This window comes from Pieris brassicae, chromosome 2 (genome assembly GCF_905147105.1).
Source record: "Pieris brassicae chromosome 2, ilPieBrab1.1, whole genome shotgun sequence".
NCBI classification, from domain to species: Eukaryota; Metazoa; Arthropoda; class Insecta; order Lepidoptera; family Pieridae; genus Pieris; species Pieris brassicae.
The window spans coordinates 12,082,832-12,102,019 of NC_059666.1; the positions used below are offsets into that span (position 1 = coordinate 12,082,832).

At 32.6% G+C, this 19,188-nt stretch overlaps 1 protein-coding gene across 2 annotated transcripts in view; it reads left to right on the forward strand.

Annotated features, from left to right (window-relative positions):
• Positions 1 to 19,188, forward strand: part of LOC123717627 (ribosomal protein S6 kinase alpha-5-like) — a 62,572-nt gene that overhangs the window by 6,768 nt on the left and 36,616 nt on the right. The window contains exons 1-2 of one of the 2 annotated variants that reach the window (XM_045673726.1): positions 764 to 1,630; positions 6,410 to 6,478. In XM_045673726.1, the coding sequence (XP_045529682.1) occupies positions 1,231 to 1,630; positions 6,410 to 6,478 (469 nt within the window). In that variant the 5' untranslated portion in view covers positions 764 to 1,230. Of the gene's footprint in view, positions 1 to 763; positions 1,631 to 6,409; positions 6,479 to 19,188 lie in introns of those variants that run through there. The other variant, XM_045673721.1, reaches the window with a different exon arrangement.

Genomic DNA, 19,188 nt, shown 5'->3' on the forward strand with positions numbered 1-19,188 from the left:
TAATAACTGTATTAGTGCAAAAATACTGGCGAAAAGGCTTGTATCGAATTGTTTCACAAGCCGAAGCTTCCCTTTTTTAAATTCGAACGTATTAACGAAAGAGATAGAAATAGTTTCTTAGCTACTTTTCGCATTTCGACACGCTCTTACCTGGTCTATCCCTTTCTGCACTATGTTTGAACAATATCGCTGTCTCGTTTTGTTTACTTCGATGGTACGCTTATAACGTAGTATAAGGAAAAGTTTAAGATGTTCAAAATATTTATGAAAGTGGCATTTTAAAGTTGTGATTTACATACTCATCTGTTCTAGATTTATCTAGAACCTATTAAAAATAAGGTTTTTTATAAGCACCAAGTATTTACTATTATAATTAGCTGTTGCTAAAACAGAGTATAATTGGTAGCATGTTTTAGATATTATACTACATTACATACATTGTTAATTTTGCAACCTTTTAGTTAAAGTTACTCTAGTCTAGAATTGTTATTATTCTTTTAATTTTATTAAATAATATAAAGTTCTGGGAATATTAATATTTCTGCACTTATAACAAATTAAATAACACCATAATTTTTTGTCCTACGATTTATTCATTTTTTTATTAGGTGAAATGATGCTACGATTTTTTGGAAGTCGGTCAATAAGTGACATTGACATGTAGTACATCTGAAATTTTTTCATATACTATGTGTCCTCGTAAATCGTAGCGTAGAGGGGGCAGCACCTCTCGGCTCTCGCACGGTTTCTATTTTGCGTTTCTCGAATTCAATTCAGTTTTGGTCGCGCTGTGTGCTGTGTTGTCCGCGCGATTTTTTTTTAGTTTATTGTTCACTAGTGGTTAGGGTAGATTTTTTAGAAGACAAACAGATTTAGACATAGTGAAAGCTCTTAACGAATTCTGTGAAGTGTCAAACGAATTTTGTGCAGTGCCGCTGCATCTAGATATCCGAAACGATAATAAGTGGCTGTGATTTTTGGAGAGATTTTGTGACAGTTGAATCAAAACGAGAGCTTGTGATTTACCGTAACAATCGCGTAGGTTCGTTAATATACTTGGTGAATTAGTGGGGAATGATATTTTTATTTGGTCGGGTAATGCATCAAAGCGCCCTCTAACGACTATTTATACTCGATGCTTTGAGTATGATTGCAATTTGTTCTTGTTTACTTGAGCTTGATACAAAATAATATACAAAAGAGGTTACGTGCCTTTATGTTATCATAGTCATGGCGACAGCCGAAATGAATCTGCCGGATAAAAAGCCTGAGCACGAATCGGGATATTACGAAGGAAGCGATCAGGAAGGCAGCATGGACTGTGCTTGCCCTTCACCCATTAGCTCAAGAAATTCATCGCATTCAGCAAAGCTCAAACACAGACACAGTGCACATAATCATAAGAAAACACCTGTCAAAAAGTCCCGGATTGAACCAGTTAATGGTCATGCAAAAGACAAGAGTGTTGAAATTGTTGAGGTCTCTGTGAATAAAGTTGAGGAACCGGTACCTGGTCCAAGTAAGCGTAGCAGCTCTGTAGAGCTTATTGGTGGAGTTGTACCACCACCAGCAAGGGATTCAATTGATTGGAATTTAGTGGAGGCTAGTAAAATTAGGAAAAAGAATAAAGGTGAGTAAATTTCAATTGTTATATTTTTTCAAATGCAAGCAAGTCTGTTTTGATGTTCCCTAATACTTTTCTGGAACATACTTAAAAGTGGACAGATGATTCTCTAAAATAAGTCCATTATTTTGTAGATTGTTTTTATTTGTTGTTCTTTATTTTAGTAGTAATAAATACTTAGGAATTTCTGTAATATACTATAGCAAATACTCATTCCCGTGTATTTGTGACATCATACATACATTTAATATTTTTTTAAATCCTTGTTTTAACAATAACACTACACTGTCCCTATACTTATATCTGTAAATACAAATTAAATACCACTTTCAATACCCTACATATGATCAAGTTATAAGGTTGGCCAAATTAAATTAAACATGTAAGAAAAAACCAAATAGTTATTTACCTACATATAGTTGGGGTAAATATGTTTATTACATATCAGTTTAGTGGACTTTATTAAGTCAACATCTAAAAAGTTGCTTATTAAAATTGTTTGATTTTGGTTAGGTACTTCACAGTTAAATGCATATATATATTGATCTAGTTTCAGTAATTATTAATTATATTTATACATTTCCTTTTTTCATAGTGTTGAGTTTAGGTAAATTTTAAATTAAGTTTTCAAATATAGTACTATAATTACTTCATCATGTAATTCCCTAATAATAAGTAACAAGTTAATACAGGAAACCTTGTATAAAGGAATTAAACAAAAAATCTGTAAATTCATGACTAGTGGACTATTATTGGTCTAATAATTTATCTTGTATGAGTCACACTATGTCATTGTTACCTTTTAATTTGAGGTCAAAGATGTCAAAGGCTTAGTGTTGTTAGTTATATATTTACATCTAACATGTCTCTCTCATTATTTCTTATTAATAAATCTATTTTACAATAGTAATCTTAACTCTATCATAATTATTGTATATATCTTGTTATGACTTGAATGATTGTTCTGCTTATAAATAAAGGCAAATTACCAGACCTTGTAATAAATATCTCTCTATCTCTGTCTTTAGTACTATGACATAAATACATATGACACACTTAAAATTTAAACACATGTCTTTCAGAATGAATGTTACAGGCATACAAATTTGGTTTGGGTTTGATGTATTAAAATAGCAAAGAATGAATTACTTAATACCATTTTATTATACTTAATCTAAGAGCAATGGATTTTAATTTTTACATTAGTATCTATGGGATGAAATAGTGATAAGTTTAAGGTTATTTCCTTAATTCTCAATGTTAAGTTCTTAATAATTAAAAGTAACTCTACAATAATTATAATATTAATTTAATCTATAGTAAAATGTACACATTAGTGTACCATATTTGTTTAATTTTCTCATTTAATCTGTTTAATAATTACCAAATGTTAGTGTAAACATAGCAATTATGTTCCTAAGTCTTTATCAAAATAGGAAGTTATGATAAAAATAGTTTTATATGTACTAAATATGATAATTGATAAGGACCATAATCACTTTTTGCCTTCTTGCAGTAATCACTAGTTCAAAGTCAATAACTGTACTTTATGGACACTGGAGGCTTGTTTGCCCCTGTGTATCCTGTAATATAAAAAATAACTGTTTTAAAAAGGCGAATATTTGAAATAAAAACACTACTTAGTCTGTATAACAATGTAATCTGTATTATATTTGAATAAATAAAAATCCTTTGTTTTGTTAACTTACTACTAATTTACAATCATTGGCTGTTTGTCTTCATGCTAATATGTTATCACTGCCTGATAGTGGTTATGACAAAGCAATTAATGGTCATATTGCTAAAGAAATTTAACCTAGGTTGATAAATTGATTAGGTAACCACACTTTGGGGTTTTCTTTAAAATTAATGAATTTAAAGTCATTTAGATACATTAAGTACAAAGTCAAGTAAAAAAGTATATTTATACAAAGATTAATTTTCTACGCATATTTTAAAGGGACGATAAAATGTTTAGATTATTTATAAGAAACACGAGTAACTTACACTGACACTAGTAAAATCTTGCTTAGTAAACAGTAAAAGTAACAAAATACTTTAAAAGCTAACACAATATTCATAACTATAAAGTAGATTGAATATAAAATATAAAAAAAACTATCAAACAAATGGAAATAATAATATAAAAAGATTGTAAGCTAAGAAGAATACAAAGAAGTTGCGACAAGAATTATATTAAGAAGCTAAGCAATCTCTCTTACATATTGATTCTTGCCTTATACTTCCACATTAGAAATATCTCTAGTTATATAATTATCTAGCGTGCCAATAGGAATTATCTCACTATCCAGAAAGCACATTTCCTATTCAATCACAGTTTGTGAAATTTCAAGGTTTTTATGTTGAGTGAAAGCTATATTAACGATATTGATCGAAATCACTCCATAATTTGGACACACGATTGACCTCAAACATGTACGTATTTTCTACTTAATAATAATGAGGTTTTACTTAGAGGGTTATGTGTCCTTGGCTAAATGGAGTAGCTTAGTCTATTGCCTTAATAATTTGCTTATATCGTTTATAGGTACTGTAGATTATTATTTAATAAGCGTTTAGATGACGTCAAAGAATATTGATATATTTTACAACAATGCTCCAACTTACTGAAACTTTGTTTATCATATACGTATGCTCTTTATGGGGTGTAAGTTTATATCTAGATTTAGTTATTATTATTATTTGTATGTATGTATTTTTTTTTAATTTTGCGGTTGCTTGTTTAATTTATTACCTTGGTAGATTGCTTATGTTCAAATATAATTGATGCGTATGTGTATGTCTTGTATAATTTTATCCATACACGTTATTTTAGAACTTTTAAGTAAATAAAAAAGAAAGTAATATAAATTTAACTCCACACCACAACAACCATTAGAAAATTTACGAAAAAGAATGTACAAAATGTTCATGGGTTTGGTTTGGTAACTGTCAAACATTTTCAATGTTCATCCCGTTGATACGGTTAATTCTCCCCTCAAATTAGAAGTATTTAAATAAAAGTATTTAATTGACGAGATATATCGAGCATTTTCTGATAATATCGTATTTTAGATATTTTAAATGTCAGTAATGTAAAAGATTGACATATATTTTGTGTAAACAAAGAAAAATAAATTCATATATTTAAACATAGATCAAATGAAGTCACATAGTAATGTGATTATTGCTATTCGGTGATAGTATTGAATTTAATATTTATTCTGTATTCTTTATACTTTTTAAAATCATAAATTTGTTCAACTAATCTGTAACTCGACATTAATCAATGAACCAGTAAATCTATCTTTTCTTAATAAGTACAGTTGTCTCTAGTTTCGGCAAGTTTAAAAGACAGAAAGCTTCTTTGCCGAATGTAATCACAATAATATCTATTTCGCTGACAAGTGCTCCTCGGAACGCCGAGTTGTGTAAATAACTTGCGTTTACATCCGTTAAAGATTTATTTAAAATTCATACATTCATTTACAGAATTTCGGCGGCTTACAAGTCCAAAAGGAACTTCAATTTTATTGCACCCATTGTTTTGAGATTAGTGCGATAAACTAGGCCTTGTTTCTTGCAATTTTGTAATATTTCTATTGGCTTATTGAAATGGGTATTGTCGGTGAAACAAAAGGGATTTTGATTTGAGCTCACTTTAGAAATAGGAATGAGTCTCATTCCAAGCCTGTTGGTTGAAGGTGTAACGTCAGAAAGTTTGCTAATAATACGTTTTATCATTTGCTCAACAATGGAAGTTAATACGAAGTTCTACGCGTATGGTAATAACTTTATTATTTCCTTGCGTTTCGAACGTAATGCAAACGTCATAGGTATTTACTACAGACCTTTTGACGTATAAAGTTCCTGCTTTATTTATAGATTTGCGTATGTTCATAATAGCTTAAGATTTTTTAAGTTAATTAAGTGAGTGAAAGGCGGGTTTATCGATATTTCATGATTCTTGCAGTAACATTTGAGTGACACGGAAGGGTCTCTAATTTGTGTTGTAAAGGATGTTCAAATTCACATTGTTTTTCAAATGGGCATTACTCGTGGGAAAGTACGCACTGAGATTTGTCTCTCACTTTTAGCGTCAATGATATTTAAATATTTTACCCGTACATGAGACGTTTATTTTTATTAAGTTTATTAAATATTTTAGGATTTCTTCAAGATCAGTTGGTTTTAGTTATAAAACAAAAAAATAACATTGAGTCGACTTACAAATAGTAGTAACGAGTTCAAGGGACGGTTGACTTTGTCGTTGTATAAATACTATTATTATCTAAATGTTTAATATGTCTGTTTTGTATTACTTTAGAGATAGATTTTTGTGTCACTGGTGTCCGCGGTAGATTAAACCCTATACAAGTATGTTTCCTATATAACGTCGTTAAAAAAAGTAGAATTATCATAAATTAAAATAACAAATGTTACTTAAAATTACATGACACAACGGATTTTATAAAAATTTGTTATTAAGATGATAAGGGCGCGGAGCAGATGAATTTGATTTAAATATTTAGTTACTTTAGTTTAGTTTACTTAACTTTGTTTTGATTTATTTAAATTTATATGTCAGGAACAGAGGCAGAGGGCAGCTAGTGTAGAAAATCAGCTTCTTGGTCCTGGGGAGCTCTGTTAATTTCTCTCCATATTATTGGATTAAAGATACGATGATTTCAACACAAATTATATTCGTTTCTTAACACTGCTCCGAAAGGTTTATTTGCTGTTTAAAAAAAAACATAGTTTTATAATTTTTTTGTTTTGTTGCAGTTAATCTTAACGGTGCTTCAAAAGTGGACATATCACACTTCGATCTCCTTAAAGTACTCGGCACTGGAGGTGAGTTTATGTTTAGTTTTATTGACATACGATATACAAAGTGTATCACAATATTATTCATAATTATATGATATGCTTTTAAATAGTTATAGGTCTTTATCACTTTGCAAATATATATATATATATATATATATATATATATAGTGTGTCTTTGAATGTATGTTATTTGCTGTAACGTATTTTATTTTCGTAATAGGTTCGTTTAATATTTACAGAAATTAAATGTCATTATTTCGCTGTGTTAAATTTTTTCATTTATCGAAATTTATAAAGAGAGTTGTTTTTTAATTAGTTATTAAAAGTATTTAACACATTTTATTTAATTCCTTAAGAAATATCCCATTTCATGTTACATCGAATACAAATATACAATAACCATAGTTAAAAACCGTTCCCCACTATCCCTATAAAGCGATATGGGTTTAATGACTACCACGTGGTGGGTCAGTGACCGTACCATCTGCACTCCACAACGCACATCGCCCCATTTTGAACTTAACCTAACATTAACATTTCTAACCTATGTTCCTAATACACTGCATATATACACATGGCCTTTCACCTGGGTTCGAGTCCCGGCAATATTACAAGAACAAAGATCAGTCTATAAAGACTGGGGGGATTAATTAAAATTAAGAAATGAGTCCTACACTAAAAAAATTACTTGCGTATCTTCAAGATGGAGGTCCGAGGTTCGAACAATTTTTAGTAACATATACACAATTATATGTTTTATTCGTCCTTAAGAGTTGATTTAGCTGAACGTTTAGAGAATGTACTGTATATATAATTGCGACATAAATCTTTGTAAATATGAATAGAAATAATTTTTCGAAATTTTCCCTGTTTAGAATATTTCTTAACTCTTGTTCGTAGGCTTACCCTAATGCGCGTTTGGGTCACGTTGAATTGACTGAATGCTTATAAATAGAAATATAATTTCTTTGTTACGAACACGAAAAAAATTCGATTGTTTTCACAATACAAGAGTGCAATCAGAAATATATAAACAATCTATCTACCCGGATAAAAACGCGATATGATTGCCTTATTTAGATAACTTATTATATATAATACAAAGAAACGTTACACATTTCTTTACATTATATATTCATTTATTTATAAGTAATCTTACAGCTACGCATAACAATATTATACAAGAAAAAACATATAATACACAAAGCTAAAATAGATTACATTGTTAGGTATACAAAACAGAAACATAGGAAAATTAAGTACATTAATAGATAAAAGAAAACTGTAATTAAAAATTAAACAAACGACAACTTAATATTTTAAAGAAAAAACTAAATTGTTACTACTGCTAGATATAGATCACATCCTCTTTGGTGGTGGAAAGGTGAAAAGTGTCACAGATTATGTTATAGTTAGCTAAAACCCAAAACATTGCCGAATTACTAGTCTAAGGTATTTATAATTTTAAACAGGGCCTCTGTCTACTATTAGAAGTATATAGGTTCAGTCACGATGCTTGTTCATACATTACGTACGCAGGCTGACGTAAATCGTGGTCGTACACGTTCTTGTTAAATCCTACGGCTAGACCGCATCACGTTAGGTGGTAATGTGAGGCTATATTAATAAAGTTGTATCGCGGTTCTATCATATTAGTCAAATTGTCAATCTAATAGACAAGTAGGTGATCCTCCTGTGACACACGCCGTCAACTTTTCAGGTCTAAGACAAGCCGGTTTCCTGACAATGTGTTCCTTGTTAGCGAATGTTAAATACGCACATAGAAAGTCTATTGGCGCCCAGCCGGGAATCGAACCTACAACTTAGATCATTCTACGAATTTGTCGTGTTTGCCGTAGTTTCTTACGTAGAGTTGGCTGCGTGATTTTTATGCATCTATTATGCGTGGTTGCAATCATAACAGTTTATAACGATTGCAAAAAGGCGTGCGTAATTATCATAGCGAAATAGTTCCGCTGTAAAGCGTTATAAACGAATGACCATAAGGGTTCTTATTATGTGTGATCAATAGGAAATTCTTTGTTACAATGCGCCTGGATATTTGATATTTTCATTTAACGTTTTTCAAAAGCAATTGTCTGTTGTCCAATCGTTGTATATGATCTGAGATTTGGAATATCTTTGGTAAATTTTTAAAGGAATTGTAACATAGCGTAGAATTGTTTATACACTATAACTTATGGAATTGTTTATCAAAGTTGAGAGTTGGTACTTTTTTATATAGAAAGATAATTTTGCTATGCAATATATCTAAATAGTAGAGCACACCATACCCAAACTTTCACATTAATATTTATTATTGATTTTTTTCCTTTCACAAATATTATGTATTCCATCTTAAGGCTTTATTCAATTTAATTGTTTTTTGTTGTATATAATGAAGAATAAATAAATAATAATTTAAAATGTATCAATTACGCAATATTAGTTAATACTAAAATGAATGACAATAACAAAAAATTTCAAAGTAAATAAGCGCGGCGCTTACTTCCTTTTCACTTAAGCGTCAGATTGCGTAACCGTTTCAATAATTGCACTTAGCGTGTTTTGCGGAAGTGCAATCAGCTGTGCAGTTTTGTACCTTATTTAAAAGCCGTTCGGTTTATATTGTTGCGGTGTAAGTAGCAACTGTGGATCGTAGACTAATTTATTTTTATAAACTTGATGTAAAGGTCATATTTTATTGTGTTCCTGTAAACATGTATGCAGGTACGTTACTCTCTGTATAATGCAATGAAGCTAATTCGATAGTGTATTGAAAGTCGGTGAATTTTTATCCGTACAATGTTTAATTTGAAGTATTATATACATTCTAGTGAGAGCAGTGTTGGCCTAGTGGCTTCAGCGTGCGACTGAGGTCGTAGGTTCGATCCCCAGCTGTGCACCAATGGATTTTCTTTGTATGTGCGCATTTAGTATTAGCTCGAACGGTGAGGAAACCGGCTTGCCTTAGACCCAAACAGTCGACGGCGTGCGTCAGACACAGAAGGCTGATCACCTACTTGCCTATTTAATTTAAAAAAATGATTATGAAACAGATACAGAAATCTGAGGCCCAGACCTAAAAAAAGGTTGAAGCGCCATTGATTTTTTATCTTTTATATACATTCTAACCCTTAAAAATTACTAAATTTGCTTCCTCGTTAAATGTAACACTTGCTAAACATGTTTCTTCATTATATGTATTGTCTTTTGTTAACATAAGCACGCGAAACGTCGGAAAAATTTAAAATTATGTAAAATAATTATAAGTTTTTAATAATACATAGCTTCAATCCGGTTAAAAATTGTTTTCTTTCAATGTTTCTTCATTAATTACATTTATTAAGACCATAATGTCATCATGTACGTCCCTCTCACGTAGTACAATCGCACTATCGCTGGGCAAACGTGACCTAAGTCCCGCACGTGTGCAGCCGCATTCACTGAACGTTTCACAAGTGATATTGAACGTTTAAAAAAACAGGTATATTTGCTTAAAGATGCATATTTTACCATTTGAATGCAGTGTTTTGTTTTTGGCAACTCTTTTATCTTTTCTCAGGTATCGTTTTCGTAAACTAATCCCAATATAAAAGAAAACAACGGTTTTATATTTGCTTTAAAGGCCTTTTACACCGCCTTCTTTACTAAGAAGTACAATTAAGTTGTGCAGCAAATTTGTTATATGAATGATCTTACAATAAACAAAGCTGGGCCATTCTCAGTGGAAACAATAAGGGACAATATAGGCACAATCTTTTGTTGAAAGTAAATCGCCGATTTTTTGTTGCCAATTAAAAAGTTCTAAAGATTAAAAAGTTGGCTTTTGTTTTTTCATTATTTCGCTCGGTTACGTAGATTGTTTTCTCGTAATGTATTAAATTATTACGTCAAACGCGTACGTGCAGTAGTTTCCACTGATTACGTGAAGGCAAAAACTATCGATTTTATACGATACTACGGCAATTTGCGTCAGAAGACGCGTATAATCGATAAATATTTCATATAACATACGACATACATTTTAAGATACAGTGTAAATTTACTAACTTTTAAAGTACAGTACAGTATTTAAAAAGTGGAAGTCAACTATCGAAACTATGTATGGCCAATCAACTAAAAATAAGTTTTTAACCAAATTAACAGAAAACCTTTTGCTATCAATTAATCGTTTCTAAGTACATTTTTAAATCATAGTGTAGTGTATTATTACACTATGATTTAAAAATGTAGGCTTCACAAATAGGTCGCTAGGCGAAGGGTCGAGACAATTATTAAGCTGCAGCAGCTACTCAATAGCTGGTTGACGCTTAGTTTTGTATGCATCAATAAATATATAATATATAATAGTCGTCAAACGAAATAGAACTTGTTACAATTAACATTTATTTACACGTTGTTTAGCGACGTGAAGTAACTTATTTTGTAACTAGATTTCAACTATGTTTACATTAATTAAAGACGCTTTTGAAGTCCTCTAATTGCCCATACATTATTTCTTTAGGTTATTTGATCAAGAAAGGTTTTACGAGACAATGGCCTTTTGTATGGGTCATCTAATGTATGTACAATTCATAAGGATTCAGTATTTTACATAAATACATAATCTTACGGTAAAAGTTTCAGTTAATATATTAATTAATACGTTATTATGTAAATAGGACCAAAAATAAAAAGTTCAGACACAAATTAACTATTAAAATTGGTTTAGAAATAGCCGTATTGTTTATTATATCATAAAATTCTCAACAGTTGGATAATTGATGATGTTTTTTTGCGAATAAAAGGCATGGCCAAAGTACCAGGTGGACATAAGGTCGCGAGCAGTGTAAGGACGGGCGGGTAACGACCGGGCACCGCTACGCGCCAGTTTTCGGGGGTCGCTGACCCGGCGCGACGGCCGTCCTGTCAAATCTCCTATATTACCATCGTGCCCTGGTACCCCGATCGAATAGCATTCATATTGAGCTTATATTGGATTTAGCTTTTTGTACAAAGTACTTAAGTTACTTGATACTTACTTTACTTTACTCTATACTTTTGTGTAGATACTGAATTTTTTAATAAATGCGTTGTTTTTTTAACAGACCAGAAAAATATTGTTTTTATGAATGCTCACCATAATTTAGCTATGAAATGCGTTACTGATAATTCGATACAGTTAGTGTATAATTGTGCCGCTATATTTTTTATACTAATTTAGGCGCGATGACCTCCAGTTTATTTCTATTATTTTCTTTACGTTTTACTTATATGAAATATAGTTAAGAGCCTTCCACGATTTTGTTACAAAACCTATTCTACTTTGTCAAGAGTAGACGTAGCCCTGTAATTAAATTCGGCTACAGTATTTTGAATCGCCGTATTAACTGTTATTCGTTTGACCTACAATAACCGGAAAGAGTATACGTACGTGGACGATTTTATTAATATCCTGTTCTGATTTTAAAGCAGACCCGTTTTTGTTCATAAGTATACAATTAATTGGCTGGAATATTAATATAAATTGTACCGAAATACAAAGCTCACAAGGCTGCGTGGATGTTACAATTCTGTTATCATTATAAAAGTCTAACAATATTGTATTTTTATGATAAGTAATGTGTTCTAACTTGATTTGTGGTCGTCATTAAGCTGCTTATTACCGAGGGTAATTAAGCAACGGAAAATATTATTCAAACTTATAACCGGATACCTTTTGGGTATATTATCTGTTGTCAGTGGGGATGTTTAGATAAATATCCTGGCGCTCAACGGTTTTATATTATTATTGAAGCAATTTCATACGGAGCAAATGTACATAGACAGATTTCTGTATCTGTTTCATGATCATTTGTCAATGTAATAGGCAAGTAGGTGATCCAGCCGTTGACTTTTTGGGTATAAGGCAAGCCGGTTTCCTCACGACAGCGTTCAGCGTTCGTGCGAATGTTAAATGCGCACATATAACGAAAGTCCATTGCTGCATAGCTGGGGATCGAATCAGGGATGAGAGTCGCACGTTGAAGCCTCTAGGCCAACACTGTTCTAAAATTAGTTGATGACAATTTTAATAATTAATTTTAATTGTGGACGTATGGTTACCCATTGCCGTGGCTTACAGGTGCACGTGGAATGATCCAGTAATTGAGAAAGACGTGTCTCTGCCCCACGCCTCATATAAGGCTAATGTAGCTTGAATTTGTCTGAATAGTTTTCGATATAGGCCAACTTTAGCTTTGATATAATATAGGCTACAGCTTGTTAAGACCACCGTTGGCGGATTCGATTAACTTTGAGCTGTATCGAGTTACTGAGGGCGTAGCGATGACACGAGATGACACGGCCCACCCAAAACGGGATAACGGGTGATATATATATATATAGATTTTTTGAAAGGCCTCTGTAATTGTCACATTGTTCTGAATAAGGATCTATTAATTATCTAATAATAATATTTATTTGGACTTCACAATATTGCATTTAGCTGGTTGACATGCTGCAGGTATTGATCATCCTTGTGAAAGGCTGGATTCTATAGGACTATAAAAGTCCTGTGGTCACCAGCCTTCCATCGCTTACAGAAAATATACGAAATATAAAACTGAAGCATGAGTGGTTGTGTGTGTGTAAAACTTAAAGTCTAAAATATAGACAGCCATTTTTTTTTGATCGTAAGTACTTAAGGGAAAATAAAGCTAGAAACGACGGTTATAAATTAAAGCTAGCAAAGGAAATATATTCTGTAAATTAATAAATAGTACTACCAAATTTATGTGGACGTACTGGAGTGTATAAACAAAAGAAATCTACAACTACTTAAGTAATAAATAAACCTTTACACAATAGAATTACAACCTTATTGCAGTCGGAAAACTACCTGGCTTTTGACCATTCACAAAGTTAATCCCGGCCTAAATGAAAGAACAAGAAATCCTAACTGCAAAGACGCCATCTGCGAAAGTGGTCATATAGCGCATCCGTTGCGTGCGTACCTGAATTAGGCGGACACCTGCTCGTGATGCGCTTGCGAACGTTCCCTGTTGTCAAGCGCGTTAATTCTAAAGTCAAATTTTGATTTTGTAATTTGATATTTAAAAACACCTTCCGGCTGTATTCTACGGCACTAGATGAGGGAATGTGTTTGTATAAAAATCTCTTCAATATTATGGCGATTTTAATACTGAAAATTTAATACATTTTCTAAATTCCATAAGTATTGAAATACTTTTTACTTCCGCTTTACTGAACCCGCACATTAACCCATTCGTTACAGCCTTATGTCATTTGTTTGACATTTGTGATTATTGAAACGTTCAGCCTACAGAGGTCGTGCACCGAGGTCCGTGCCTCTGGTTTTGTGAGAGCAAATGCTCTTTTGAGGTTAAGGAAAGGTCCACCCTCGATTTCTGATAGATTTATATAACAGCTTCCGACCGCGTGGCGTATACACCCTCGTTACAAATTGTAGTTATTATTTAGTTTTAAACGATACTATATCTCCAGCATTTAAGGTATCAGACGTAATAAAAGATACAAATCAGATTTACTATCTTATTTATATTTAGTTATTTCCGAACCGATTTGACTTAGGGCCCTTCAATTAGAGCGTACCTATAAAATCTTAAAAGTCCGACAACGCGCTCTCGAGCCCTTTGGCATTACGAGCGTCCATTATTATTTACAGGTTATTTGATTTTATGTAATATGTGAGTTCCTAGCATTTTAAACAGAAAATATGGTTCAAAATAGGATGAAAAGCTACTTATATATAATCTAGTGAGTAGATAAGAAATTGAGTGGTTAACGAGAAAATAAATAATTTTCTTGGAATTAGAAATAAAGTTCTGTAAACATTAACAACCCAGTTTTTTTTAACATTTCAAGTACATGGAGAATTTTAAGTCCATATTCGGCGGTATGGGACCGTTCAAGTATTACGTAAGCACTATAGGGGGAGCGGAGGTCTTTGATTTTTTGTTACTTGTTACACATATTACCCACACATTATCTCTCTTTGAAAACGAAATGCTGTGGCGAGCCTCCTGCCCAAGCCTGCTGATCATGCCTATAGTACTGTTTGCATGAAACAACTACACAAACAACAACAACGAATGGCTCAGAGTACAAGTATTTTTATCTTAGTTTTACTTTCTAATCATACAGCGAATGCAGTAAAAAGTGGTCAAACTATTAATTAAAATGTTTGCTATGAATCTTCATATTTATTGGCCGTTAAGCACTGGACCCGCGCGCCCCGTGTTACCGACAGGATGCCGGCTCAAGTAACGTTTGTCGCTCAGCCAGGTGTAACGATTTTTTTTTTATCGAGACAGCTGTTAGCCCGGGTTATTTACCTCGCATTTTATAGTTGTCGATATGGGAAAGGCGGTTTTGTGTAAATATGGGATACAACAAATTTACTTAGTATACATTTTAGTTATCTAATACTGTAGTTTGTATATCTGTTAGAAATTCGTGCTGTCAACTGTTAATTTGTTTGTTTTTTTTTTTATATAAAAGATACAATAAATCAATGGCGCTGGCGCTAACTTTTTCGGTCTGAGTCTCAGATTTCTATATCTGTTTCATGATCATTTGTCAATCTAAAAGGCAAGTAGGTGATCAGCGTCCTGTGCCTGACACACGCCGTCGACCTTTTGTGGCAAGCCGCTTTCCTCACAATGTTTTCCTTCTCCGTTCGAGCGAATGCTAAATGCGTTAGTTAGTTCATCGGTGCACTGGGATGAGAGTGGTACGCTGCGCCACTAGGCCATCATCGCTTTGGTTTATTGATATCGGTCAAATGACAACTTTTGCCTATGTATATGGGTTTGATAAAGAGCCGGAATATTCAAATTATCATTCTATTCGTAGGAGACCTTTTTAATATACTAAATGCGACAGAAAATTATATATGACAGAGAACCATTTTATTAGTATAATATATATACGAAGTGGTCGTTTAAATAATCCAGTATAATATTGTATAAAAGCGATCAATGACACATTGTTGGAACATAAAATATGTACCGAAAAGTAAAAGTTCAACCCCCAAATGTCTCGAGCCTATGAGGGCAAATACTCGAAGGGTCGCGTGCGGTTCGTTCATCTCCACAAGGTCGTCTAGGCCCGTGAAAAGTTTGGGGTCATAGGCGCAGGAATTTGATTAAGAAATAATTTTATTACAATCAAAACTTCTTATTTGTTTTTTAATTCTCAGTACTATTTATCGGTGACCTTGTTTTTGTATTTACCCCGCATACATTCCAAGAAATTCCTTCCGTACATTTCTCTGGAATTGGCTTGAATGATTTTGTATGACATTTCCTTGATTTTAAGAGTGGAATGGCCGTCTTTGACGCACGTGATTTTTGTGAGCTAAGTTTTGGTTTCTACAGTATAAATTCATGCGTTTAAAATTAAAAAGAAACTACTACATTAAACCACTCAGTTCCTTAAAGTAGCTTGTTTACAGCATAATTAAGAAGAATATGAGAAGACATATTATAAAATCAAGGCAAATTATGTCTATATTATTGCGATAACCTACTCAGCTAGTTTTCACAAATAGGTAGTGTTTCGAGGAAAATTTTATATAAATTTACAGAGAAATAATGATTATTGATAAATCCATAATACACAAAATGCGACGATGTATAGGACGGTAGTTAGTTTTAAAATAAAAGTTATTTTATAAGGATTTTAGGTTTCCATATAATATTGTTAACGTTAGACTGATATCGTTTCAACTCATTGTTAAATGTCAACGCACTCTGTCAGGCCATTTGCATATTATCGTTCACCACTAATTCGGTTCATTACCTATATACGTTTTTAATTAAGCTATGTGGTTACTGAGTAATTCTGCAGGTTAAATGTGTTATAAATAAATCAGGAGTAACAATAGATCGCTTATCAATCAAGGTAAATGCTATGGAAACATAATTGGATTGTAGGCAAGTGTAAAATCCTCTAAGTAAACAATGCGATATAAAATTGATAGATGTTATATGAGCAGATTGATCACCTGAGCCATCGAACTAAATCATGTATCTAATTAAGAAAAAACAACTTGTATATCCTAATGGTAATTGAATTAGTTAAACATTGTTATTATACATACATTGAACATTGTTATATGGCAGTAATAGTCGTTCAAATTATATTTTTTAATTGAAAGCATTACGCCTTAACAATGTTAATGTAAGATGGAGGTTATATTTCACGTAATAACTAGTGAATTCCAAGAGAAAAACTCTGTGGTTATGGGAAAAGTGTGAAAATGAGAAAGCGGTGGCAACGTTCATTGCACCTAAAATTCACAATACTGTTTCCGGCCAGGTTTTGATCTAGCAAGGACGGTCACTGATCTCGTGTCGTTGACTTCTAACTCTGAGAAGTTATTCACTCCTGGTATAAGGACCTTCGCCAATGATAAAGCTTACGTTTTAGTATTAGCAGTATTTGTGCATCTTGTAAACAGTTTATAAATGTTTAAAAAAGTATTGTTTTCCTTTTTGACAATATTATCGTATCTATTAATAGCAATGTTTTAGGTTAAAGTAGTGAGGTGTGGAACCACTATGTGGAACTAGCTGCCCACTGAAGTATTTACGGCTTTATCCATTCGGCTTAGGGTGCTTCGAGAAGTTAACACACCAATTCTTAAAATGCCGGCAGCGCAAGCGCGCGCCCTCTGGTATTGAGAGTCGGTGTATCACATCAAGTGATCCTGTCAGTTTTTTTTATAGAACAGGGGTTCCATAACTTCTCGAAGTTCTGTGTCATATGGGCTGTGCTCATGTTGAATAACTTTGTATAATCTAACAATTTTCCATATAAAACACATGAAATAATAATTTAAATAAAGAATAAGGGTTAAGAAAACTGAAACGGAACAAAAATGAGTTTTTATGTCTTCTTTACCTTTAGTACATTTTTTTCAGTTAATTTCTTTATAAATTTATATATGATTAATTAAATAAATTCTCACCGTCACAATTTGCGTGTTATGCAATGAAAAATACAGTGTCCTTTTGTCGGGTCGTTGCTCTGCCCCAATGACAAATACGTTATCTAAATAAAGATATGAGGTAATGTTATTTATAACTATTGTGATGACTTTTGATTATTCTTTCGTTCTATCCTGTGTTTCAAATTTTTTTTTAAATCTTAATGTTGTCCAAGATTCAACTTACAGTGATGGACTTAAGACACATTATCGATGCGGTTGAGTTTTTAATTTCTCCCAATTATTGATATAATAAATAAAATAAAGTCCATTGGTGCACAGCTGGGCTTCGATTCTACGGTTGAGAGTCGCACGCTCAAGCCACTACGCCAAAACTGCTCATTAATATTTATATAATAGCTGTTCTTTTTATTCTTCCTTAACGATACACCGACAGCTCTTTGACGTTCATACTACTAAATATAGATTTCCTTGAATTTATGTATTGCACAATGACACAGGAAAGTATCTTATACTCTTAAATAGATTTTTTTTAAATTCACTGTTTACACTTAATAACGAACAATCATGACGGAAATGAGTTTTATTTCTTTAGCTTTAACTTTTACAAAAGAATAATGGTTTTATTTATTTGGTTGAGGGGGCTACTACTAAACATTTTTTTTAATGGGGCAAACGAGCAAGAGACTCACCTGATGTTAAGTGATACCGTCTCCAATGGAAATTCAATGCCTTAGGGCTCGCGATTGCGTTGTCGGTCTTTTAAGAATTGGTACGCTCTTTTCTTGAAGGACCCAAATCGAATTGGTTCGGAAATACTTCAGTTGGAAGCCGGTTCCATATAGCGATGGTGCGCGGCAAAAACTGTCAAGAAACGCTCAGTTGTGGACTGACGGACGTTGATGTGATACGGGTGAAATTTCGTATTCTATCTCGACGTCCGATGATGAAACTCAGCTGCATTTATAAATCCGAACAACTCCTTCGAACACTCACTGATCATCTGAGAGTAACGATTTATAAATTAATCTGTTTTTTTTTTAGATCCCCTTAGGTATGGTCTTTAACGTCATATGTCAATGATTTGCCCGTGTCAACAATTTATCTGCGACCTTCCTACGTCTTAGTACGTTGAATCACTCGTGACGCGTTATATCGCATAGTGTTGCTATCATATATCGGCTATGGTTTATAATGTAATTACAACTGTAGTATTTTTCAAGAAATATATTGATATTCTCCATCATACCATGAGGATGCAAGGAAGTAGTTTAGGAAGCAGGTAGACACTTTAGTAACATTTCTTTTTCTTTACAATATTTGTTTACGTTTGTTTAATGTTTAATTTCGGTTTTTATTTATCTATTAATGTAATTAATTGCCTTTTTCTGTTTCATATAATTTGCTTATCAATTTAATCTGTTTTGTCTTTGTGTGCAACAAAGTGTTTTCTGTTGTATAATGGATAGGTGTAGCTGTGTGATTACTTATAAATAAATAAGTCATGAGCATATTACACCCGTATGTCATAAACATATTGTATGTTGACACGTCACAGTTCGCACTAATTCATCACTGTGAATCTTATCGTATACGAGGAGAACTATAACAAGATTGTATCATTATTACTTTGTGTTGTACGGGTCTGTGTAAAGGTGTGTTCCGTAATGGTTAGGTAAAGAATGTTTTAACTCTATTTAAAGCGAACGCCGCGCCGGTTGACAAGGTCGATAGTTGTATATGTAATATTAATATTTTATTATAAAGGCCATTTTGA